General features: G+C 39.6%; 1 protein-coding gene across 3 annotated transcripts in view; it reads right to left on the minus strand.

Annotated features, from left to right (window-relative positions):
* Window positions 1–24,434, minus strand: part of JAM2 (junctional adhesion molecule 2) — a 79,971-nt gene extending 55,537 nt beyond the window's left edge. For all 3 annotated transcript variants that reach the window (XM_073010146.1, XM_007966216.3, XM_073010149.1), the window contains exon 1: window positions 23,807–24,434. In XM_073010146.1, coding sequence (XP_072866247.1) covers window positions 23,807–23,873 — 67 coding nt within the window. In that variant the 5' untranslated portion in view covers window positions 23,874–24,434. The remainder of the gene's footprint in view (window positions 1–23,806) is intronic.
* Window positions 24,435–25,921: the final 1,487 nt, after the last annotated feature.

A 25,921-nucleotide genomic window follows, 5' to 3' on the forward strand; every position in this document is an offset into this window, starting at 1 on the left:
CTGTCACCTTTAGGATGAATTCCAAATTCCTTCAAATGGCCTTTTGGAACTGGCTCCCATCTTTCCAGTCTCCCCTTTGACTACTGCTCCCTACAAACCCTATGTTCAAGGCACCCACCGTGGAGTTCCCAGACACTCTGGCTCTCTGCATTCTCCAAGCCCTCTGCCTGGAATCCCCTCTCTCCAACACTCCCCTGCCAAATGATGAACTTCTATGTTATTCAACACCCCACCTAAATGTCAAGAAAAGTAAAGCTTTCACTGGCCCCTTCTGTCCTCCCATACATAATCATCCCTTCCTCTATCTGATGTAGTACTTTTCGTAAGACTTTAAAAAAATCATGATATTTTATGTGCCTGATCCTCCCATTGAATAGTGTTAGGAACATGATGTTAGGAACTATTTGATGCAAGGTTGTGTCTATATCATACTTAACCCACAATAGGAGGTAATCAAATATCTGTTGTAAACCAAAGTGGACATATTTTGTCTTCAAATCAAATATATAAACTTCTTGTACTGTATTTTAAGAATAGTATAAACTATATTTACATATAATATAAAATATACTTAAATATAATATTAACTATTGTTTAATGTATTATAATACCTAGGCTACAAGACCTGCAAATAATACCAGTTAAATTAAAAACTAAGTATAGCCAGGTGCAGTGGTTCACACCTCCTATCCCAGATACTCAAGAAGCTGAGACAGGAGGATCACTTGAGCCCAGGACATTGAGGCTACAGTGAGCTACGATCACGCCACTGCACTCTAGCCTGGGTGACAGAGTGGGACCCTGTCTCAAAAATATAAAATATAAAAATAAGGCCGGTCACAGTGGCTTACGCCTCTAATCCTAGCACTCTGGGAGGCTGAGGCTGGAGGACTGCTTGAGCCCAGGGCTTCAAGAGTGGCTTGGGCAACATAGCAAGTCCCTGTCTCTACAAAACAAAAACAAAAACTAGCCAGGCATGGTGGCAGGAGCCTATAGTCTCAGCTACTCAGGAGGCTGAGGTGGGAGGGATGGCTTGAGCCAAGGAGGTCAAAGCTGCAGTGAATTTTACTGTATCACTGCTCTCCAGCCGGGGTGACAGGAGTGAGACCTCTTCTCAAAATAAATAAATAAAACAAAGAAAGTATTAAGTTTTATCTATATTTTGACTTTTTTGATAATGTTACGGGTTTATAGCTTCTTTGCACAAAAATCCAAAAGTAATTTTGACACTGAATAATTCAAAAACTATCCTTACCTTAACTACATATGAAAGAAAAAAACTTAAATAGATTTTAATGAAACACACCCACATCTACACATATCCATGATTATTCTGCAGTATGTTCTGCAATTATTTTTTTAACATTTTTCTCCCATTTAATTTTTGTGCTCACGTTAGCTAAAAATGAATCTTGGAAAGAGAAAAACTGCTTCCCTAAAAATAGAGTATATAATTTTGTTTTCAACCACCACAAACCTAAGAATTTAGTGCAGTGATTAAATACATGTAATTTGCATTCATTTATTTTAATTCATTGGTTCTTAACACTATCAGACCCTCATTTTGTAATAAATTTTGATGCCTCCTTTATTATCCTGAAACAAAATTTATAGATAATATAACATTACATATACAAATATACAATTTATATACATAAAATTTATATATATGTAAAATTTGGGAAATAATGTAATGTCCCTTTAATGTTAAAGAGAAATAAAAAAGCAACATAATATATATATTTTAATTCATAAATGCTTATACATGAGTACACTAGAAGACACAATGAAGTCACATGTTAGCCTACACTTATTATTATTTTTTCTTTTTTTAGAGACAGTGTCTTGCTCTGTCACCCAGGTTGTGTGCAGTGACGTGATCATAGCTCATTGTAACACTGAGCCTCTGAGCCCAAGGGATCCTCCTGCTTCAGTCTCCTAAGTAACTAGGACTATAGGTGTGCACCACTATGCCTAGCTAATTTTCTTAAATGTTTACTTTCACGGAGATGGAATCTTGCCATGTTGCCCAATCCAGCTAGTCTCAAACTCTTGGCTTCAAGAGATCCTCTACCTCCACCTCCCAAAGTGCTGGGATTACGGCATTAGCCACCATGCCTGGTGTACATTTATAATGTTAAATGGGATTTAAGTAAGATCAGAAACCATTTCAAATAGTACAGGAATATAAGAATAGAGTTATTGGCCAGGTGCAGTGGCTCACGCCTGTAATCCCAGCACTATGGGAAGCTAAGGTGGGCAGATCACCTAAGGTCAGGAGTTTGAGACCAGGCTGGCCAACATAGTGAAACTCCCGTCTCTACTAAAAGTACATAAATTAGCCGGGCATGGTAGTATGCCCCTGTAATCCCAGCTACTCAGGAGGCTGAAGCAGGAGAATCACTTGAACCCGGGAGGTGGAGGTTGCAATGAGCCAAGATCGTGCCGTTGCACTCCAGCCTGGGCGCCACAGCGAGAATCCGTCTCCCAAAAAAAAAAAAAAAAAAAAAAAAAAATTAGGTTATTGTGAGCACTAGAATACAAATTTGTATATTTAGTTGTATGATAAGACTGTCCAAAAGAATATCTGTGTTTATAGGTAAAACAGTGTAAGTTACAGTATAAGCTCAGATAATTATGCAGTTTTCACTCACATGAACATGCAGCGGGACTCTGGAGGGGGCAGTAAACCCCTTCCTGTTGATAGTCCCTGATTTAATTCCTTGGGCACACTCTCTGTTAATACAAAGTTGAATGCTTTGTTTTATAAACTGAGGATTGTTTTGTCTTATATAGCTAATGTAATGTGACCATAACGGTAATTTTTAAAAAGTAAAATCTATCATCTACATTATTTTCTATTGACCATACTTGTTCTCACAATAAAACTATAAAAGAGGCTGGGTGCAGTGGCTCAGGCCTGTAATCCCAGCCTTTGGGAGGCCGAGGTGGGCGGATCACTTGAGGTCAGGAGTTTCGAGACCAGCCTGGTCAACATAGTGAAACCCCATCTCTACTAAAAAATACAAAAAGTTAGCTGAGTGTGGTGGCAGTGGCCTGTAGTCCCAGCTACTCAGAAGGCTGAGGCCGGAGAGTTGCTTGAACCCAGGAGGCAGAGGTTGCAGTGAGCCGAAATCGCACCACCGCACTCCAGCCTGGGCGACAGAGCGAGACTCCATCTCAGAAAAACAACAACAAACTATAAAAGAGGTATAGGAGAAGACACTAGATTTATGTTATATTTCAAAGAATCAATTTTCAGCTAAGGAAAATTCAACTAATTTTGATGCATTCAACTGGGATAATTGTTGTTTTAAGTCTTCTTATTTGTCAAGAATAGTATGCACAATATATTTAATTTTTTCAGTCATGTATTAATGCATTTTTAAATGATCTTAAAGCTCTTTGATCCAAATCTCTAATAAAAATCTTTGAAAAGGCAAACATATTATGATATCATAACCCAGTTTTTTCCACCTTCAAAGATAAAACACAGAAAAAGTCTCATATTAATTAAACTATAAGTGCCTGAACCCTAATTAGAAATCTCGGAGTCAACATTTTGAAAGAATCCCAAATGCTTTCCGATGGATCCTGTTCCTATGGAAACTAAAGTTGGGAAGTAGTGAAAGACAAAAGACATTGCAAAATGGCACCCAAGAAATCAGCTAAAAGAGTTATTTTTTATTTTAAAAGGAAGGAAAAACACAGCCTTGTGTTCTATCATCAGACACACATAGCAATTTTTAAAATAACACATAATTGAAATTTAGGAAATGCGTGACGTATAATAATGTTTATCTTTGTTTAAAGCAATACTAATGCTATTCTTTAATATGAACTTACAGCAAAAAAAAGGCTAGAAAATTATGAGGACGTTTTCTATTTCCCTTTTAAATGATCTTCTGTGATGCTGTTAGGATGATTAAATTGGATGATAAACTCCTTCCAATATGGAATGTGTTCATTTTTGGATATTTCTCCCATTTAGTTAAACAATATTTTCAGAACATGAAATACTTACTACAGGCTTATGGCTTACCTACCCTTCAGGTTAATATTGCTTTGAATTTGATATGAGTTGTGAATATAGAAGGCATTTATATGTGGTGAGAGACAAGGACACTGCAAATATACTATTGGTTGGTACTTTCCAGCATATTGTTTGTATCCTTGTCTTCCAGATAGCAAAGAATGTGGGATTTTGAGTCAGTAACTCTAACTTTAAGTCCTGCCTTGGTATAAGTCCTAAAAGTACTTTAAGCTCCCGTGTTTCTCATTTATGAAACTGTGATAAAAAATAGTCCTATGTGTCTCACAGTCATGTTAACATGAGAATTAAGTAATTCCTCTGAAAGTGTTTTGTCAATTGTCAAGTTCCATTCGAATGCTAATTTTTGTTTTTTCTTTACTTTTTAATCCCCCCAGGTTACCCAACACTTCACCCTGCTCTTTTCTCTTCATTCTCCCTGACCTCTAGATAACAACTGACATTGCAAAATCCCTGCCCAGCTGCCATGACACTGGTTCTGTTGGTTGTCCATTATTTCTCTGGGCACTTGTTTTGTCATTGTCTCTGCTCTTTTATATTCTTTAACTAAGCATGTTCTCCAGAGTTCAGTTTTTTGCCTCCTACTAATTTTCTCCATGTTTTTTCCCAGAGTGGTTTTACATTTCTGTTTCCATTTTACCACTTAAATATAGGGGATAGGCACAGATCATGATCATCCACTCTCCAATGGTCTTTAGAGACACATTTAGTTGGCTATCTTATTACTTCCTGAAATATATATTAAAAAAATCATTGCTTCTCCATTAAATACCATGATTTCTCTGGTTCTACAAGGTTACAATCTTGGAATACCTGTTTTGATTTCTTTGATGCTCCCTATATTTAATCAGTCACTGCATCTTATCAATTTCTATTTTCAGTGTCTTCCGGATTCAACTTTTCCTAAACAATTTTGACAGCCTCCAGTTTAATCCTGACCTCAATACCTAAGACCTGCCTTACAGTTACCCTTTCTTCCCAAGTCTAGTCTATACGTAAGGGTCAAAATGATTGTTTATCCCCAATACCTTCAAAACCTTCAACAACTTCCTGTTGCCTACTGCATCCAACAAAAAGTTTATCGCATGATATACAGTCAACTTCATGAATAGCCAGCATTTTTGGAGCTTATTTCCTTGCTTCCTTCTAAAACAGGCTCTGTTCTAACCAAGGAGAATTCTAAAGGAGGCAGTTTAGAATTTTAAAACGTGTTCTCAGCTACATATAACATAATTTTATTGTAACAGGCTAAAATATGGTACATTTCCCATTTAAAAACATAAAATGTTAAATTATAAACAACACAAACTATCATTAAATCAAACCCTTTCATTTAACAAATGAGGGGAAAAAAGACTCAAATACAATAAAGTAGCTTTCCTAAAACCATGTGATTACCAAGGGCAAAACTGACTCAATCTAGCCCATTGGAACTCTAGTTCCATTTTATTTATATCATACTTTTTGCTTCTTTGTGAACAAAATTTGACATTTGTGGTTAGATATAAGGAGGTCCTTTGAACATCTAGAAGAGACATTTCACATGGATATTTAACTTATGAATTCAGTAATGTACCACTGGCAAGTACATATTAGAAATATAATTCATAAAATTAATTAATTTAAAAAGTGAAAGTGATTCTGTCCACCATCCCTATCCATATGAACCTGCCACGAGTCACCTTGTAAGAGAGGATGTGACCAATACTCTTTTAGGTAAAAGATGAAAGTCAGGTTGGTTGCAGTGGCTTACGCCTATAATCCCAGCACTTTTGCCAGGAGGCAAAAGCATCACTTGAGTCCAGGAATTCAAGACCAACCTGAGCAAAATAGTGAGACCTCATCTCTCCAAAAAAATAAATAAATTAGCACAGCTATTATTGCACCACTGCATGCTAGCCTGGGTGACAGAGAGAGAGACCCCATCTCAAAAAAGAAAAAAAAAGATAGATGAAAGTCCATTGTTCTCTGAAAAGAAATATTTGTATTCAACATACATATCAGTGGGATAACTGCTCTATAAAAGAAGTGTTGCAATAGCCCACTTCCAAAATCTTTTGTTCTTTCATTTTCTAATTAGAAATAAATCTCCTTAAACCTTCTAGCCCACATCATGAAAAAGGCTGGTCATGATGGGTCTCATCATTACTCAGCAAATTTTGGTAACTTGTGGCTAAATATAAACAGTTGAACGTATATATAATTGTACAAGCAAGTAATATATGATTGTTCAAATAATTAGGACTCTGAATATATATCCCATGGAGGACTGTGATGCAATCTTGCTTCCACTCTAAAATTAAGAGGCAAAGGAGTGGGAGGTAAAGTAAAACTTCTTCCTCCATTAACATCTACATTCCCTTGTTCATGAATTCATAGTGCACTTGGAGAAAGTGCTATCCAGCACAGAAATAGCTTCTGACACAAATGGCTACAATGACAGTGTGCATATGCTGCTGACACAGGCTCCAGGCTATTCTAATGTGGCTGCTAAATGCCTCTCCTTTTTCCATTCTTTTCCCATAATTGGCATCTTCTCTAGAGAATCCTTATAGGTTTGGGGTCTTCAGGGCTAAAGGAACTATGAGAAATTAAATCCTACGAAGAACTCATAGGAAGCTTGACACTAAGTTATTAATGACAAGCACTTTAACATTAAATGAATACTTTAGAAACTATGGCCAATTTTGAAATGTGCTTGAGTTAATATGTTGAATGTAAGACATCTGCAGGTATTCTCTTTACTTGTTTAGAAGGAGCCTGGGGGTGGACAAGAAGGCTTTAATGGAACCAGTCTCCACTAAACAAATGCAAGACAAAACTTTTAAATTTTTAGGAATTTAATCGACTCCTTTTTTATATTCACTTTTTCTTGCCATCAGTCTATGAATGTGGCATGCATTCATGTGACGAGCATTTTTACATTTTAGGGAATAAAATATTAAAGTCCCTTTCAAAAGAAATGCACTGAAAGGTCCATGCTACATCGTTAAAAAAAATGTAGCTCCTATGCACTGGATTTACTAACAGACTTTGCTGTATAACCCAGGATCTTGGAGTTCTAGCTGATGACAGGGGTGAATTGGTTTTCTTTGCTTTTTTTAAAAAAGACATTTAAAAAAAACTACTAGTGGGAAATAGACTAAATAGCTTTTTAAAAGGGACTATTCAAACATAATTTGCATTTCTTACACTGACTACCCTGGTTAAGGCACAGCATTTAAGAGAGCTGGTGTTTCAGCCAGTCACAGTGGCTCACACTTGTAATCCCAGCAGTTTGGGAGGCCAAGGTGGACAGATTACCTGAGGTCAAGAGTTCGAGACCAGCCTGGCCAACATGGTGAAACCCCGTCTCTACTTTAAAAAAGCAAATGTAGCAGACGCCTATACCAGTTACTCAGGAGGCTGAGGCAGGAGAATCGCTTGAGCCCGGGAAGCAGAGATTGCAATGAGCTGAGATGTTGCCACTGCACTCCAGCCTGGGTGACAGAGTGAGACTCCATCTCAAGAAAAGAAAAAAAGAGCTGGTATTTCAAATATTTCAAGTAAATTCACTTTGTTCTATTCATTTTCTCTTTAAACCTGTAGAGTGAAAAGTGGAGCATATAAAAAAGACCAGAGGGCTTCAGGAAAAAAAAACAAACGAAAAAACAGAATTTCAGTATATTTATCATGTTATTATCTTTTTTCTATTTTATGGGTTTAGTTATTATGAAAATTTTCAAATATATACAAAAATAGAGACAACAAACAATAAATACCATATAGTCATCATCCAGATTAAAGTTATAAAGATTTTGTCATATTTACTACATTTACATTATTGAAGAATATTAAAGCAAATCATATATACCAAATAATTTTCTTTATTACTTTAGCAAGCACCACTAAAGATTAAAGACATATAGCTATAACACCATTTGAACAACTAACAAAAATAATTCCTTGGTATAATTTAATGTCTAGTCACATTTCCCTGATGTCTTATTTGAATCAGGATACATACTATATGTCAGCATTACATTTGCTTCTTAGGCCTTTTATGCATGTGTTTAATCTAGCGCTGACCTGCTCTTTCCTCTCTCCCCCTTTGTTTTTACCTTTCATGCCATTGACTTATTGCAGAAACCTGGTCAGTTATTCCGCAGAAAAACCCACTTTCTGAGTTTGTGCACATGCTACCTTGTGGTGTCATTTGATTTGTGCATCTATCCTTCTGTAATGAAAGTTCGCTTGTGGAGAGGCTTCATTCAAGTGGAGGTCATTTTCTTTTTTTTTGGAGGGAGATGGGCAAGAATATTACACAGGGAGTGCTATGTGCTTCCTTTTTATTTTTATTTTTTGAGAGAAAGTCTCACTCTGTTGCCCAGGCTAGAGTGCAGTGGCACAATCTTGGCTTACTGCAACCTCTGCCTCCCAGGTTCAAGTGATTCTCATGTCTCGGGTTCCCAAGTAGCTGGGATTACAGGCATAAGCCACCACACCCAGCAAATGTATTTTTAGTAGAGAGGGGGTTTCACCATGTTGGCCATGCTGGTCTCAACTCCTGACCTCAAGTAATCCACCCACCTCGGCCTCCAAAGTGTTGGGATTACAGGCGTGAGCCACAGCACCTGCCCTGGTTTTCCTGCTTTCAATGATGCTAAGATTAATCAGTGTTTCAGGTGATAACAGGCTGATCCTTCCATTGTAAAGCTCTCATCAACATTTTCCCTAATGATTTTACCCATTAATAATCATACCCTAAGTCAATTACATGTTGCAAAATGATGATTAGATTCTATTATTTTTTCATTATCTATTTTCTTTGACATTTATTAGCTTGAATTCTATAAAGAAGAACTTTTCCTTCTAAGTTAAGGCTTTGTGGTTACACACACATGCCTAAAAGAAAGCAGAATAAAGATAATTATTTATTTTGATTGTCAAATATCAGGGTAAGGAGTAACTGACCTAGTTAATTCTAATGGTGACCAAAGAGTGATGACTTTTTTTTTTTTTTTGAAATGGAGTCTTGCTCTGTCGCCCAGGCTGGAGTGCAGTGGCCGGATCTCAGCTCACTGCAAGCTCCGCCTCCCGGGTTCATGCCATTCTCCTGCCTCAGCCTCCTGAGTAGCTGGGACTACAGGCACTTGCCACCTCGCCCTGCTAGTTGTTTTGTATTTTTTAAGCAGAGACGGGGTTTCACCGTGTTAGCCAGGATGGTCTCGATCTCCTGACCTTGTGATCCGCCCGTCTCGGCCTCCCAAAGTGCTGAGATTACAGGCTTGAGCCACTGCGCCCGGTGAGAGTGATGACTTTTAAACATTTTTTTGATTTTCTTTTTAGTATCTTTATAATTAATGCATTTAACAACACATTCAACATATTTAAATCAATTGCATTCAGTATTACGTTTTCTCTTTTGATTCTCATCTTGCCTCCAGTTTGGCCAAAGAAAGTCTTTTTAGGTTGATTCCTTTGTCCTTTGGGCACAATCTCAGTCTTTGACAGCTACCTTGCCTTCTAAGTGATATGGTTAGACTTTGTGTCCCCACCCAAATCTCATCTTGAATTGTAATCCCCATAATCCCCACGTGTAAAGGGAGAGACCAGATAGAGGTAGCAATCATGGTGGCTCATGATGTACTCATGAGTACTCATGATAGTGAGTTCTCACAAGATCTGATAGTTTTATAAGGGCTCTTCCCCCTTCACTTGGCATTGCCCTTCTTGCCACTTTGTGAAGAAGGTGCCTTGCTTCCCCTTCACCTTCCACCATGATTGTAAGTTTCCTGAGGCCTCCCCATCCACACTGAACTGTGAGTCAATTAAACCTCTTTCCTTCGTAAATTACCCAGTCTCTGGCAGTTCCCTATAGCAGTGTGAAAACAGACGAATACATGAGGGCAAGAAAACATCCCAGGCTCATCTTAAATCGCCTAACCCTAAAACCGGAATCAGGTGTTCCTCCAAAGTTCCCTAGTCATTGTTAGTGTGGAATGGTATTTAGGGATTATAGTCTATATGCTAAGTATGCTCAGTTTTGAGGGGTTGTAGAATAGTTTATATTATTATCCCCAACTCCCAACTCCCTTCTTATTTATTATTGTATGATTTCTAGGGCCTCCTAGCAGGCAGAACACAATTCTCCATCCCAGTTCCACTTTTGGCCACGTGATGTGCTTTGACCAATGGGCATATCTCATGTTAAGTAGAAGCTTTCAGAGCTGTTAAGCTCTGTCCTTTGCTTTTCCCTAGGCCACAAGGACTATCTGTTCCAAATAGGGCCAATTCCTTCAGCTTGAGTCCTAGAATAGGAAGATTGTAGAGAAGAGACTCAGCAGCTGACCTGGAGCCACCAAAATGGAATACAAGCCAAATATATAATGGATATGGTGGCAAACTGCTGAGGTTTCTGAGGTTATCTATTACTTCTTCAAAGCTGATTGATACAGGCTGTGACGTCTTCTGGGTCTTTTTAGTGGACAGATAGGAAAAGTAGCTTTGAAAAGAGGAAAGCATCATGAGTTCAAACTCAATTCAAATAGAACATTTCCAAATCAGATAGAACATTATAGGACCTGTACTTAATTTTTAAAAACTTTATACACATATCTCTTTTTTCCTACACTAAAAATCTTAATTTCTATTTACATTAGTATAATTACTGATTTGTATTTCCTATAATATAATGTAGTGTCAAAATAACAAAATCATTATTTTAAAGTACTAAAGTTTAAAACATATTTGCAGCTATTTTTGTCCTTAACATATATTCTACTGTTTGGTGGAATATTATGTTTTTAGGTTCTGATTGAAATAATTATTTCCTCTGTGTGGTTATATCACTGATTTGATATATAGTAGGTTTATTTCTTTATTTCTTTTTTTGTTTCTTTTAGAGACAGCATCTTGCTCTTTCACCCACACTGCAGTGCAGTAGCGCAATCACAGCTCACTACAGCTTCAATCTCCCAGGACCAAGCAAACCTCCCATCTCAGCCTCCTGAGTGGCTGAGACTACAGGCATGCCACCATGCCCAACTAATTTTTATTTATTTTTCTTTTTTGTAGAGGCATGGCCTTCCTATGTGGCCTAGGTTGGTCTTGAACTCCTGGTCTTAAGCAATCTTCCTGCTTGGGCCTCCCAAAGTATGGGGATTACAGGCGTAAGCCACCATGCCTGGCTCAGTATGTTCATTTATTTCCATTTGTTTTCTGTTTTTAAGGATGGCTGTTTTAGTGAATTTTATCTTTTGAAATAAAACATTTAAAATTTCAAAATGAAATCTATGTAATAAGCTGTATATAGTAAGAGAAGTCTGTTCCATTCCTGTTCTACCTATTGTTAATAGCTTCATTAGTTAACAGTTTAACCTGCCAGTGTTTCTGTCATACACAAAATGTAGCATGCTGCATTAGATTGTTCTGCATCTAGCTTTTTTCACTTACTATATTTTGGAGATAACAGTATAGAGAGATCACCATTATTCCTTTATATTGCTGCAGTGCCTATCATTGTGTTATTTATTTAGCCAATCACCTATAAATGGGCATTTGTTTTCAATCAACTTTTTTATAATAGTTGTGAAATAAATAACACAATGCATAAAAAAGAAATAACATCATGCATAAAGCATGTCCTGTTTTTGCAACTACAGCTTTAAAATAGGTTCCCAGTAGTGGGGTTGATGGGTCAAAGGGCAGATATAGAATTTTTCTACATAGTACTGAATATGATGGGTCAAAGGGTAAATATACAATTTTTCTACATATTGCTACTCCCTATCAGTTGTATCATCTCACGGCTCCATCAGCAGTATGTGGAATGCCTATTTCCATACAACTTCAATAACAGTATGGGGATGAGTTTATGTGATTTTGCTAAGGGAAGAAGTGCTATCTTTGGGACAATCTAATTTGCACTTTAAGTTATGCTGAGAAAAGCTTCATATTTGAAGAACCATTTAAATTTTTCTTCTGGGAACTCTGGGTTTTTTTGTGTGCCATTTATAAAATTTTGATGTTTGCATTTTAACTTTTAGGGGCTCCTTTTATATCAGTGATAATACTCTGTCAGAGACGTAACTTACAAATATCCTTTCCCAATTAGTCATTTATCTTTGGATTTGTTTAGGGTGTTTTATTTTTCCCATGCAGATACTCATTTGATATATAGTCCAGTTTATAGAAGAACAGACCCATGCTTTATTTTATTTTATTTTTGGTGGGGTGAGGTATGGTTTTATTTATTTACCTACTTACATTTAGATCTCTGATCCATTTGAAATTAATCATCATGGAGAATATCAGGTTCTGATCCATTTTTCCCTCAAATGGCTTCCCATTTGAAACAATATTGATTAAGCATTCTCCATGGTTTCAAATGCTACCATTTTACACACACACATACACACACACACGCATGATTTCTAAATAAAGTTGGCATAATTTCTGGAGTTTATATACTCTTCCATTGGTTTGTCTGTCTATTCATGTACCAATCTCACATTATTTTACTTATAGAGCCTTTACAGAACACTGTCATATAGGGCTATAACCACCTCATTTCTGCCCTGTTAGTGTGTTATTGTTTAATGCTCCATTATCTCATTCATTTGATATTTATTCTATGTATTATATGTTTTATGATTAATATGTCGATACAGAAATACATATTATAATTTATTTAAAAATGTCAGGACATATGCTCTTTTAAAAAACGAAGTAGGATATGTAATATAAAAAAGTTTGAAGATCACTGATCTGATGCTTTTCAAACACATCTGTATCTTCAGATAGCTGTCCTGGGTGGCAGTAGCACAGTTGAACTGAGATTCTTATGTGGATCTGATTTTGGCATTTGCCTAATGCCGAATGAGACTCTTGGCCAAGATGATGACTCACCTGGATCTAGGGGTAATTTTTTAAGTGCTTGCTAATGAGCAGGTGTCAAGATCCCACAAAATCATTAAAAGTAGCAGCTAAAACTGCAGTTACTTTCGTACCAACCTGTATAAATACCTGACAAGAATGCCTAGGAAAATCATCTTTGACTTGGAAATGAAGATCACTTTATCAGGCTCTACAATGGTTGAAGTGTGTCCCTCAGAATCCACACATAGGAAATTGAGTTCCCAATGGAATGGTGTTGAGAGGTGGTAGGACCTTAAAGAGGTGTTTGGGTCATGAAGACTCTGCCACCCTCACAAAGATATTAGTCTCATTCTCATAGGACTGGGTTAATCTCACACAGGCGAGTGAGTTCTTGTTCTCATGGGACTAGATTAGTAACTGCAAGAGCAGGTTGTTAAAAAGTGAGGCCATCGGCCAGGTGCAATGGCTCATGCCTGTAATCCCAGCACTTTGGGAGGCCGAGGTGGGTGGATCACAAGGTCAGGAGATCGAGACCATCCTGGCTAACACGGTGAAACCCCGTCTCTACTAAAAATACACAAAAATTAGGTGGGCATGGTGGCGGGCACCTGTAGTCCCAGCTACTCAGGAGGCTGAGGCAGGAGAATGGTGTGAACCCGGGAGGTGGAGCTTGCAGTGAGCCGAGATCGCGCCACCGCACTCCAGCCTGGGTGACAGAGCGAGATTCCATCTCAAAAAAAAAAAAAAAAAAAAAAAAAAAAAAAAAAAGTGAGGCTATCACTTGTGTTTTTTCTCTTTTGCACATACTTGCTTGCTGCTCCTGTGGGTGCTTCCACAGGTGATGCCATTCACTATGCTCTGATGTAGCATGAGGCCCTTGCCAGAGGTGGCTGCCCAGTGTTGAACTTCCCAGGCTTCAGAACCGTGAGCCAAGTAAACCTCTTTTGTTTATAAATTACCCAGTCTCAGGTGTTCTGTTATAGCAACAGAAATAGACTAAAACAGTCTCTATTGTCTCATCTCTCTTAATAAACTTTTGCTCATTATGGGATATAGATTGCTATTATATCAATTGAGTAACAAAGAGATTGGGCCATGAGGGGAAAGTTTGGAGATACCCTGCTCCAGAGTAGAACTTTTACAACTAACATGCTGATATGGTTTGGGTGTGTCCCCACCCAAATCTCATCTTGAATTGTAGTTCCCATAATCCCCACATGTTGTGGGAGAGAGCTGGTGGGAGCCATGTGGAACTGTGAGTCAATTAAACCTCTTTCTTTTGTAAATGACCCAGTCTGGGGCAGTCCTTTATAGCAGCATGAGAACAGACTAATACATGTGCTTTGTTCTATTCTAGATTAAGCAACTTTTGAGGAGTGTATTGTTTGACTCATCTGAGTTTTTAATCAATGCTTACTAATTCAAGAGGAACTTGTGCTTTTAGGATATAAGGAGGCATCAGGAAATCTGGAAAATTTCCTAAAATCCTATAAAGCAGACCAGTCTCTATATTTCCTTGTATCTCTAGGGAGGCCACTGTTAAAAAGAGGAGGAGAGAGTTTTAGGAGCAGAAATATTATGCATTCATTTGGGACTATTAATTTTACATATGTCTTGAGGTTTTTATTACTAAAATGTTATATAATTTTATGAAGCTACAAAACAAATAAGCATTAAATTCCAGCTTATGTAATTCTATTTAATCAAGTATTAAAAGTGCCATGCAGTACTCTAGGTACTAAGGACCCAAAGATGTGTTATCTCTGCCCCCAACAAGCTCGCAATACAGAGAGATATACATGGAAAAATTATAAAAGTACAACTTAGTAAGTGCCATAAGAGAATCAAGAATATACCAAAAACACCAGAGTATAATATACAGTAGACATCAACTTTGAGGAATTGGTGAGTTTGAAAGAATTAGCAGAAAGCGCAAGGAATTTTGGAGTTAGACCTTCAGGGAGAAATTGCCTTTGGCCACATGAGGAACAATAGCAACAACAACACAGACGAATGAAGGTTGGGAAGAAGTACTGTATCGAGATAAAATGGCATAGATGTTCACTTGTTTACACCCACCCACCCACACACACACACGGCACAAAAGAACCTGACTTGTTGTGGATCCAAAAGCACTAACTATGTGGACCGTACAATAATCTCATGTCTCCAATATGCTTAGGTACAATTTTAATGTTTTATGACATAGATGGCTGCATGTTTTGGTTATTGGACAAATGGATACTTGAGTTTTTGTTTATTCCATTGTATCAGTTCTGCTTCTGATCAAAATCCATTCCTATTTGAAAATGCATCTAGTGAATTTTTTTTTTTTTTTTGTGACAGAATCTTGCCGTTGCCCAGGCTGGAGTGCAATGGCACAATCTTGGCTCATGGCAACCTCCACCTCCCACGTTCAAGTGATTCTCACACCTCAGCCTCCCTAGTAGTTGGAACTACAGGTGCACGCCACCACGCCCAGCTAATTTTTCTACTTTTAGTAGAGACAGGCTTTCACCATGTTGGCTAGGCTGGTTTCAAACTCCTGACCTCAGCCTCCCAAAGTGCTGGGATTACAGGCGTGAGCCACAGTGCCCAGCCCTCTAGTGCATTTTTAAAAAACATAAACACCATTCTGTCTTTTCAAATTTAGCACTTGCCCAGAAGTTTCACATGTTCCCTTTTTATTTGTGGTCATTATTGCTTCTTTGGTCTCCGTTAAAAATAGCACCCATTTGCACTTGTCTGCGAATCTTAGCTGGTGCTAGTGTCTCTGTCCTCTCTGGGTTTACACACGTTCTCCTTTGGACTTTTTAACTGGATCTTGGTTGGAATTTTTCCCTTTTCATATTTGGTTACTGGTTTGGAAGTTTATTTCCCTCTGTTTTACTAATCACTTTGTTTCATTATTTTTGGTGGTTCTAGTTAGAAAATAGCTCCCACTGCATTTTGACACAACAATTTTAAAGGCTTCTATAAGATGTTATCTTGAGTCCTGCTTGTAGACTGAACTTTAGGTTGTAGCTTAATTACTAACATAAATAACTTTTTGGAGCAAGGTGCACAACACTATATATAATATGATTTGATTTTCTGGAAGGTATACAGCAGTAAGCATAATAAATTGTGATATTTATTTCTAAAGAAATTATAAGAGTATGCTTATATATATTGGAACTATTTATTTTCTAATTTCTTGAAACCGTATGCAGGAAACTTAAGGATGGGCTATCTGAGAGGCATAGGAGTTAGGAAGCCTGGAAAGGAGACTTATTTCTTGTTTTATAAACTTGCTGCCCTGTTTGAATTTACCCTAAGCATATATTATTCTTAGTTAGACATATAAGAAAATGTGTTTAACAATTAATTCATTTTTATCTTTGGTTTTGTCCATAGTATGTATTTAGCAAGTTTCACAATGTGAAGAAAGCGAAGAGTAAAAACAGCGGGTGACTGCATTGACAAAATGAAAGCAACCAAATTGGATAAACCTAGCATAAAGAAGACAGACCAGGTTATGCATTTTTACTCCTTACAAATATAAAGACAAGCCCGTCCTAAATTATCCCAGTAGAAAATTTCGACAACTACAACAAAACAGAAAACCCAACAAAACAAATAAAAATTTGATGCTGATGACATGCGATAAAGAAAAGCAGAGCTCTCCAGTAAAAAACAAAATTCCTGTCTGTTAAGTTTACAAGGATTCTTCCTTAGGACTTTCTGAGCCAAGACAATGGACAGCTAAGAGGGCAGCTCTTGAAATACTTTCACAGGAATTGCTTCTCTGCTCATAAAATGTAGGAACAATTCAAACTGGAGAGCATTTCCTACCCATTCACTGGCCTAAAGATTCATAGAGTAGGGTTTTGTGTTCCTGTCAGCAGGCATTTATTTGAGCACAAAATCATCCATCCTCTCTCCCTCTCCTTCTCTCTCTCTCTCTCTCTTTCCCCCCACACCCCATGCATGCATACACTCATACCCTTTGGAACATAGAAGGCCACTCTTCTGAACATCAAATCCAGTAAAATGACCATTCTAAGGATGACAACTCAGGGAAACTCTGGAAACACTGGGAACAAATACTGAAAATAAACTTACGTGTGGGAAAGAGAATAACATTGAAACAAGGTCTATATAGTAACCAAAAGAGCTACTGTTTCATGTTTATAGGTTGGGAACTGAACATAAAGTTGAAAATGCAGCATACATGATTTTAAAAAATTTCCTTAAAAACCAAAGAGCCATTTTTTTAAAAAAATTCCTGATCAGATTTAATTAACTACATTTCAAATGCAGTCATGCACCACATAATGACATTTTGGTCAACAATGAACCATATCAGTGGTCCCACAGATTATAATGGAGCTGAAAAATTCTTATTATCTAGAGATGCTATAACGCCTGTACTGCTGTAACACAAGAACTTTATTGTTTTATAAATTTAGTGTAGCCTAAGTGTACAGTGTTGATAAAGTCTACAGTAGTATACAGTAACGTCCCAGGCCTTCACCTTCACTCACCACTCACTCACTGACTCGCTCAGAGCAACTTCCAGTCCTACAAGCTCCATTCATGGTATGTGCCTATACAGGTGTACCATTTATCTTTTATGCTGTTTTTACTGTACCTTTTCCATGTTTAGATATGTTTAGGTATTGCCTACAGTATCCAGTATAGTAACATGCTGTATAGGTTTGTAGCTTAGGAGCAACAGGCTACACCACATAGCCTTGGTGTGCAGCAGGCTCTACCACAGAGTGTAAGTACACTCTATGATGTTCACACAATAACAAAATCACCTAACGACACATTTCTCAGAACATATCACATCACTAGGTGACAGCTGTAAAAAGCAATTGTCAGTGGTTAAATGTGTGTGTGTAATTACGTGAGTATATTTACCGATAAACTATATAAAATAAGTACTTACATAAGCAATTGCCTGGACTACTCTAATAACTTCTGACTGGTTTCCCCAGTTTGACTCCCCCCACCCCAATCCTTCCATTCACCATACTCCATCCAATGCATTCTCTTTAAAATGCAAATCAAACTGATACTCAATGTCAAAAGGCTTCAATGGCTTCTCCAGTTTACTAAGCGTGCTATACATGTAATTCTTCCTAAATCTCTATGAGGTAAGCGCTCTTACTGGGATTATCACCAACACTGATGAGTAAACTGACATATATACAGGTGTTAACCTGTATAAGATCACACAGCTGGTAAGACCACAGAGCGCAGCATTGGAGTGCATGTTCTTTACCACCATACTATGCAATTTGAAAAACAACTCATAAAAAATATAGCTTTAGGCTGGGTGCGGTGGCTCACACCTGTAATCCCAGCACTTTGGGAGGCTGAGGCAGGAAGATCATCTGAGGTCAGGAGATCAAGACCAGCCTGGCCAACATGGCGAAACCCAGTCTCTACTAAAAATACAAAAGTTAGCTAGGCGTGGTGGTGGGCGCCTGTAATCCCAGCTACTCAGGATGCTGAGGCTGGAGAATTGCTTGAATCTGGCAAGTGGAGGTTGCGGTGAGCTGAAATTGCACCTCTGCACTCCAGCCTGGGTAACACAGCGAGATTCCATCTCAAATAAAACAAACAAACAAACTAAACTAAAAACCAACCAGCTTTATATCACTATGAGCTATACTTTAAAAGTTATGGTGACTTCACGGAATCTAGAATATTCTTGGCTACGACACTGAAAACACTGTTGCTGGGCATAACCTCATTTTGGCTGCTGTGAGAGACAGAATAATAGCCCCACAAAGATGTCCACATCCTACTCCCCAGAACTATAAGTATCTTACTTTACATGGTAAATAGGAATTGAAGTTGTAGATGGATGAAAGCTGCTAACCAGCTGACTTTGAAATGGGTAAATTATCCAGAGTTACTCAGGTGAGCCCAAGGTAATGACAAGGGTCCTGATGAGTGGAAGAAGGAAGCAAAAGACAGAGAACTAGAGAGATGGCAGCCTGGCATCACACGCTTAGAAGCTGGCAGGACAGGGCTGTGAGTGGGGAGCCTCCAGAAGCTGGAAAAAGCCATGGAAACAGATTCTGCTCTAGAACCTCCAGAAGGAATGCTCCACGCCGATACCTTGATTTTGTTTTATTTTATTTATGTATTTATGTACTTATTTATTTTTTGAGATGGAGTCTTGCACTGTTGCCCAGGCTGGAGTGCAGTGGCGTGATCTCGGCTCACTGCAAGCTCCGCCTTCTGGGTTCATACCATTCTCCTGTCTCAGCCCCCTGAGTAGATGGGACTACAGGTGCCCGCCACCATGCCCAGCTAATTTTTTGTACTTTTAGTAGAGATGGGGTTTCACCGTGTTAGCCAGGATGGTCTCGATCTCCTGACCTTCTGGTCTGCCTGCCTTGGCCTCCCAAAGTGCTGGGATTACAGGCGTGAGCCACTGCGCCCAGCCAATACCTTGATTTTAGCCCAGTGAGACTTGTTTCAGACTTCTGACCTCTAGAACTTTAAGACAATAAATTTGTATCGTTTTGCTTGTGGTCATATGTTTCACAGCAATAGAAAAGTAATATGGTTGGATTGCTTTTTCTGAGTTCTAGCCTTGTTAACACTAATACCGTCCAAGAAAATAGCCCCTGGTTTTAAGTTTTCTTTTGCTGCTTTTGCCAAGGGAAGCACCTGACCCATGTTCTGATTCCCCTTTTCCATCCTTACTATCATCTTCCTCAAAACATCAATCTAGCTAGAGGGGTATACTGGAGTATTGGCTCAGCAGTGTTATTACTATATTGCGTGGAATGAAAAAATATTATTTTAAGTAATGGCCTTTATAGCTTTCTGGTGGTCTGACTTCAATAAAGCTAGCAGCTCTTACCTCTGTATTCTAATACATCTTCTTTATGGAGAAGGCCCACAGGAGGAAACCAATGCAATGGAAACCATGGGTGGTGAACATCCATAAGCTCCCGTGGGCTCCTCTCATTAAACTGCGCATGTGGGAGGATATATGAGTGTTCTTGGTTGCAGCGAAGTCACTGTGCTCAGGCTGAAGTTTTTGTTTTTGACTTCATTCTTTTTAATATAATTTCTTTCATAGTCTTGAAATGGTTGTTAAATCCACCTACAAGCCCATTTTAACGTTTCTGTTCATCAGATAATTGAGACTATGCCAGCATGGAACCACTTCTCTCCAGCAAATTGATTATGACAGTTGCTTCTTAACAATAGATACAGAGGGCAGAATTTTCCTAGTACCAGTTCCCTGGAGTGCTGTTTTGGGTCAGTTCTGGCAAAAAGGCAGAACCTTGTGATTTTACAAAAGATTCAGACCTCTCTGTCCTACCACAATCTTTATCAGTTGATGAGAGATTAGACTCAGGCTAAGCGCCTGGATCAGGTCCCAGTCCAGATCTGAGGACCAGCTGCTACTGGCTAGGTAGATCATTCACAATCCGTTCCTTGGCTCTGAGAGACCCCAAAAGGTATGACAACACCCCACCAAACTCATTCCTATTATTTTTTGAGATATCAGCTTAAATGAAGCCTCAGAGAAATCTGACACCCTACCTACTTAACATGAAGTTAGAGCTTCATGATTTATATTGCAATCAGTTCAATCTATACACTTCTTTTACCTACCCTACCTCATCCCCATTCCATCTGCTATGGTTTATGTCCCCCCACATTCATATGTTGAAATCTAATCATCAATGTGATGGCATTAGGAGTTGAAGGCTTTGGACTGTGATCTGGTCATGAGAACAAGTGCCCTTACAAAGAGACGTCAGAGCTGCCTTGCCTCTTCCACCATGGGAGGTCACCCTGAGAAGGCTCCATCTATGAACCAGACAGTGGGCCCTTGCCTGACACTGAATTTGCTGGCATCTTGAATGTGAACTTCTCAGCCTCCAGAGTTGTGAGAAATAAATGTTGTTTATAAGCTACTCAGTTTATGGTATTTTGTTACAGCAGCCTGAATGGACTAAGACACCACAGAATCAACAGGCATATATTTATACCTACTATTAACCAGGAACTTCACTCAGCACTGGGCATATAGTGGTGAGCAAACATCAAGAAATTCTTTTCCTAATGGAGTGGGAAAGAAAAATGTAATTCAACTAAACACACACAAATGTCCATGTATCAACAGTGATACTGACATCATCATTTAAATAACAAGAACAGCAACAAAAAAGCAATCCTTCAGACTACTAAGAAAGATATAAAGAACGCTCATAAACAACAGGAAAAAAAGGAAGGAAGGGAGTAAGCATGATATTGTATATGAGAGGAGTGACCAAAAGAGTGGCACAGTTACATCTGGGAAGAATATTAAGAAGATGAATCTGTAACAACAGTATTAGAAATCCACTAAGTCTTTAATAAATAAAATAGTATTGAATTATAACCCAAAGTATAAAACAAATATGTATCAGCCCATACTGATAGAAAAACACACGATTAAATAAATAAATGAAGGGAAGAGAGAGACACATCTCCCATGCAGAAGAGCTCCAAATAATTTATGAAGATACTCCGCCTGCAAGGAGATGGAGCATAACTCTCCTTTCTGAAGAAGTGTGGGTTGCATGTAGTGACTTCCTTCCAAAAAATCTAGTATGGAAATGAAGATAAAAGGGTAGGTCATCTGTGGAGAAAACTGGTATGCACTACATTATGAGTAGGATTACAGGTGATCAAGGTTCGCATCAACAGCAGTAAGTCATGTGTACAGTATGTTCCCTGGAGATAATGTGATGAAAATGTCCCTTTACCTAGGTCCCTTACCACTTTCTGATCTTCCACCAAAAACCCTATAACCCCAGACTAGTTATGAGAAACATGTCAGAGAAACACCAATTGGCGGTCGTTGTACCAGATACTTGACCAGTACTTCTCAAACCCATTATAGCAAGAGAAAACAAGGGAAGCCTGAGAAACTGTTACAACCAAGAAGAACCTAAGGAATCATGACAACTAAATGTAATATGGTAGCCTGGATGGCATCCTGGAATAGAAAAGGCATGAGGTAAGAATGAAGGAAATTTGAATAAAGTGTGCCATACTAATGTAAGATATTAACAATACGGGAAACTGGGTGTGGAGTATATGAGAACTCTCTATACTAGTTTTGGAATTTTTATCTAAATCCAAACTGTTTTAAAATTGTTTTAAACATAAAAAAACCCCACACACAAATAAAACACTCTTGCAATGCCAGATCTTTTGGTGTCTCAGGAACAATATAGAAAAGTCCCTGCAACACTTCCAAATTTATCCCCTGTAGGAATCAAGTTTAGCAGAGCCAATGTGTTATATTTACCTAAAGCTTGAAGAGGTCACTCAGCCCCATTCATTTATGCTTTTGCTTGCCTCTTGGTTGTTTCTCCATTACAATTTCAAACTTGGGGTGTATTGTTTCTATGTTGGTGAGTCAATAGGAATAGCAGAGCAGAAACGATTTTCTGTTTTTAATTAGTGACAATTCTACACTAACAGGCACACTCTTTTCTATTTGAAATTTAGGATTTCAGCAGAATACATAACTTTCTCAGTTGTTCTGTTACAATTTGTCCAACCTACCTCTCTGTTGCCTTTTAGCATGAGTGCATTTTTTTCTTCTGTGTGTTCCCTATAATACCAACTGATATTTCAAAATTGCACAAGGGTTTCATTGTGAAACTTTGGCTTTCTGGTTTGACTTTATATAATATTGGTCAGCACACGTCCCTTCCCTGAGACAATGTGCACCTTCCTCCTCCACAAAGGGACTTGGCTCACATCGCTTGAGCTGTGCGATGATCATTTGGGCAGCAGCAAGGGCGTGAGAAAATATCATTGTATTGTGGTACTAGACACTCATCCCGCAGGTTAAGTATTATAAGTATTACTTTACCGGAACAAGAATAGCAATAGTAACTCATTTTACAAAAGAAAGACAGACAGACAGACAGACAGAAAGAAAGAAAAAAGAAAAAGAAAGAAAGAAAGAAAGAAAAGAAAAGGAAGGAAGGGAAAAAAGCAAAACAAAAAAGGTAGGAGAAAAAAAGCAAAAGTCAAACTGCATTGCTTAAGGTCTATTGTAATTTCCTCCATTTTCCTAAAAAGTTAACGCGAAGAAAAAAAAATAACGGCAACGTTCCCAGGATTTTAAATCTCATGAGCCCAGAATCCGTGACAATCCTGTTTAAAATCATCCGGCGAAATTGGCTTTGGGACGTCTCCCCAGCTACTGGATCATGTGGCTTTTGAATCTTTCTAACAATCGTCCCGTTGGATGTCCCCTGAGGACACAGCAGCTGGCTAGAGTCCCCAGACCAGACTTCTCTAACTGAATGTAGATGTGCAGGTGGAGAGGATAAAAGTAATTCTGGCTCAGCAGCCACGAATTCCCCCCATCTCCGCCCCACAAGTGCTTTGCATATCGCCGGCTCAGCCGGGACGCTACAGAGCCCAGACCACGCGGACGCTGCCCCCTCCCCGGGGACTCAAAGTGTGGCCGGCGCCCGCCTCCCAGTGATGCCATCTTTCTTGGGATCTTAGCATCTTACCAGTGGGTAGTGAGTTTTGCATTCGAATCACGTCCCTCTGTCTGAAAACTTACCCCAACTTTACAAACAGATGAGAACCTGCTAGTGGGAACCCTTAATTTTCTGTATTTAGAACCGACGAAATCAGACGCAATTTACAAGAAACCCACGACCTCGCGCTCCCTTGCTCCCAGCGTCCGCCCGCGGGCACCTTGGGTTTCCCGCTCGCTGGGGCGCAAGGTCAGACGCCCCGCGGCGACCTCGGCCCAGAGCCGCCCAGACACCTTCCGCGAGCGCCCCGTGGGGGGCTGGAGGGTGGGGGCAGGCTGGTCCAGGCAGGAAGGGTAGAGGAACCCGAGCAACTTACAGCCCAGGGCGACCACCAGGTAGCGCAGCAGCAGCAGGAGGAGGCGGTGGCGGTTCCTCCTCGCCATCTTCCCGGGGTGGCAGCCGGCTGCTCCGAGGAGGTCGAGGGTCCCGGCGGCAGGAGCGCAGGAGGCCGGGGGCCCTTGAACTTCTAGGGCGGGAGAGGAGCAGAGTCGGGAGGGGAGGAAGAGGAGGGACGGCTCTAGATGGGATGTCAATTTCCCCCTCCCCGGGGCGCCTTCTCAGCTGGCTGCCAAGAGGCGGATCCTCCAGCCCAGAGATGGGGGTCTGTTCTTTTTTGCGGGGGGTGAGGGTGGGGGCTAGAGGGCGTGAAAACCAGGCGAGGCGTCCGCCGGGTCCTCACAAGGGGGCAGCAGGAGGAGAGCAGCGCCCGGGAAAGCCCGGGCGGGTCGTCCCTCCGCCCCCACGCCTCTGGGATTGATCGGCTTTGTGTCTGGTCCGCGCGGGGCTGCCAGCTGTCCCCAGGGCGAGGAGCCGGGGGCGGGAGGCGTGGGCAGGCTGGGGGTGGGGGGATTGGGTGTCTCGGGGACGGGGATGTATGCGGGTGGGGAAACGCCTCCTGTTTTGCCCCAACTCCTTTCTTCCCTCCTTGGCTCAAAACTTCTTTTTGGCTTTTCAGCCTAGGGGTGGAGATATTTGGAAAATTTCTGCCCAACGGGCGAAGCTGAGGGGGTGGCGCTCTGAGGAGATGGGGTTCGCGGGCTCCGCCTCGGACTGGAGAAAAAAAAAAAAAGCAATCGAGCCTTGTGCTGGAAGTCAGGTCTCAGATTTTAGCACAGCCTTGTTCTCTTCTCAGTTTAGGCTTTTTGCTCCTTGGAGATTTGAGGTGCATTCGTTTCGTGTTCTTTGCTTTTTTTTTTTTCAGTGTCAGAGTTGGAAGTTCATCTAATGGTGTGAAATATTTATCATGTTTCTTTCAAGTTACATAACTGCTGCTTGTGGAGTTTTCCACGTGTTAAAACTCTACAGCTGCCCTTTGTCAGGTTTATTTTTGGTCTACTGTGCTTTTAAAAGGGAAACCCATTATGAATGCTCTGTTGCGTGCTTTAAAATTGTGCCGCGCTTATGTTGGACGCACGTACACTAGCAATTTTTATATTTGTTCCTAGGGACCAAAAATGTCTGGTGTATTCAAGAGTATTTGGTAAGTCTGGAAAAAGGCCATTCCCAGGAGAAGAAATTAGTATACATCAGTTTTTTTTGTTTTGTTTTTGTTTTTTTGTTTTTGTTTTTGTTTTTGTTTTAAGGTTGAATAATGGATGAAGTTCTATATAGAAAATAGTTGATTTAGTGGTGTATATATAAAGAATTCAGCTAGCTCAGTGGACAAAGGCGACCAGAGTTTAGCTGTGCGGAACTGTGAGGAATGAGGCATCCTTGCTGTTGCCATGGTGACAGTGATGAAAACTTACTACCCAGGGAGGGGGTGGGAGGAGAGGACTCAGGGGGCCCAGAAAGGAAAGTCAAAATGGCAAAATGTTAAAACTCGTACTCCAGTCAAGCGAGGAGAAGGGGCACAGATTTAACAACAGCTTATGCCAGTTTTTCTGGGCAGTAATGAGAAAGATTTGATGCTTAAAAAGAAAAGTTGTTGGCATCTTCTTTTTGCTAATTCTTGCTACAACTGTATGTCTCTTTTACTCCCCCCTAAAAATATACACAAAAATGTCATACTTAAAAAAGTTCTATGCAATCCTATGTGAGTAACTGACTAAGTTATTTATCTGCCGCCCAGCCAAGGCATTTGTCAAATGGCAACAATGTGCTGGATGCTGAAGGACATCCATGAACAAGACTGAGGCTTTCTTGCTAACAAGCTCACAGTCTTGAGGGGAGAGTCTTATCTGGAAAGATGCCTGATACCACATGATAAATGTTACAGGAGGACAGAAAATAATAACAGCTATTTTTATTGCATGCTTTCTCAGTGATGGAGTCTGAATAATGCAATATCTAATCCCCCAACAACTCCGTAAAAGAAGAAATGTTATTCCCACTCTGCAGATGAGAAAACTGGGCTGAGAGATAGTAAATGGCTTGTCCAAGATCCATAAGGGGATGTTCCTTTTGTTGGGAGTGGGGGCAGGGCTTTCTT

The sequence above is a fragment of the Chlorocebus sabaeus genome, chromosome 2 (assembly GCF_047675955.1).
Source record: "Chlorocebus sabaeus isolate Y175 chromosome 2, mChlSab1.0.hap1, whole genome shotgun sequence".
Classification (NCBI taxonomy): Eukaryota; Metazoa; Chordata; class Mammalia; order Primates; family Cercopithecidae; genus Chlorocebus; species Chlorocebus sabaeus.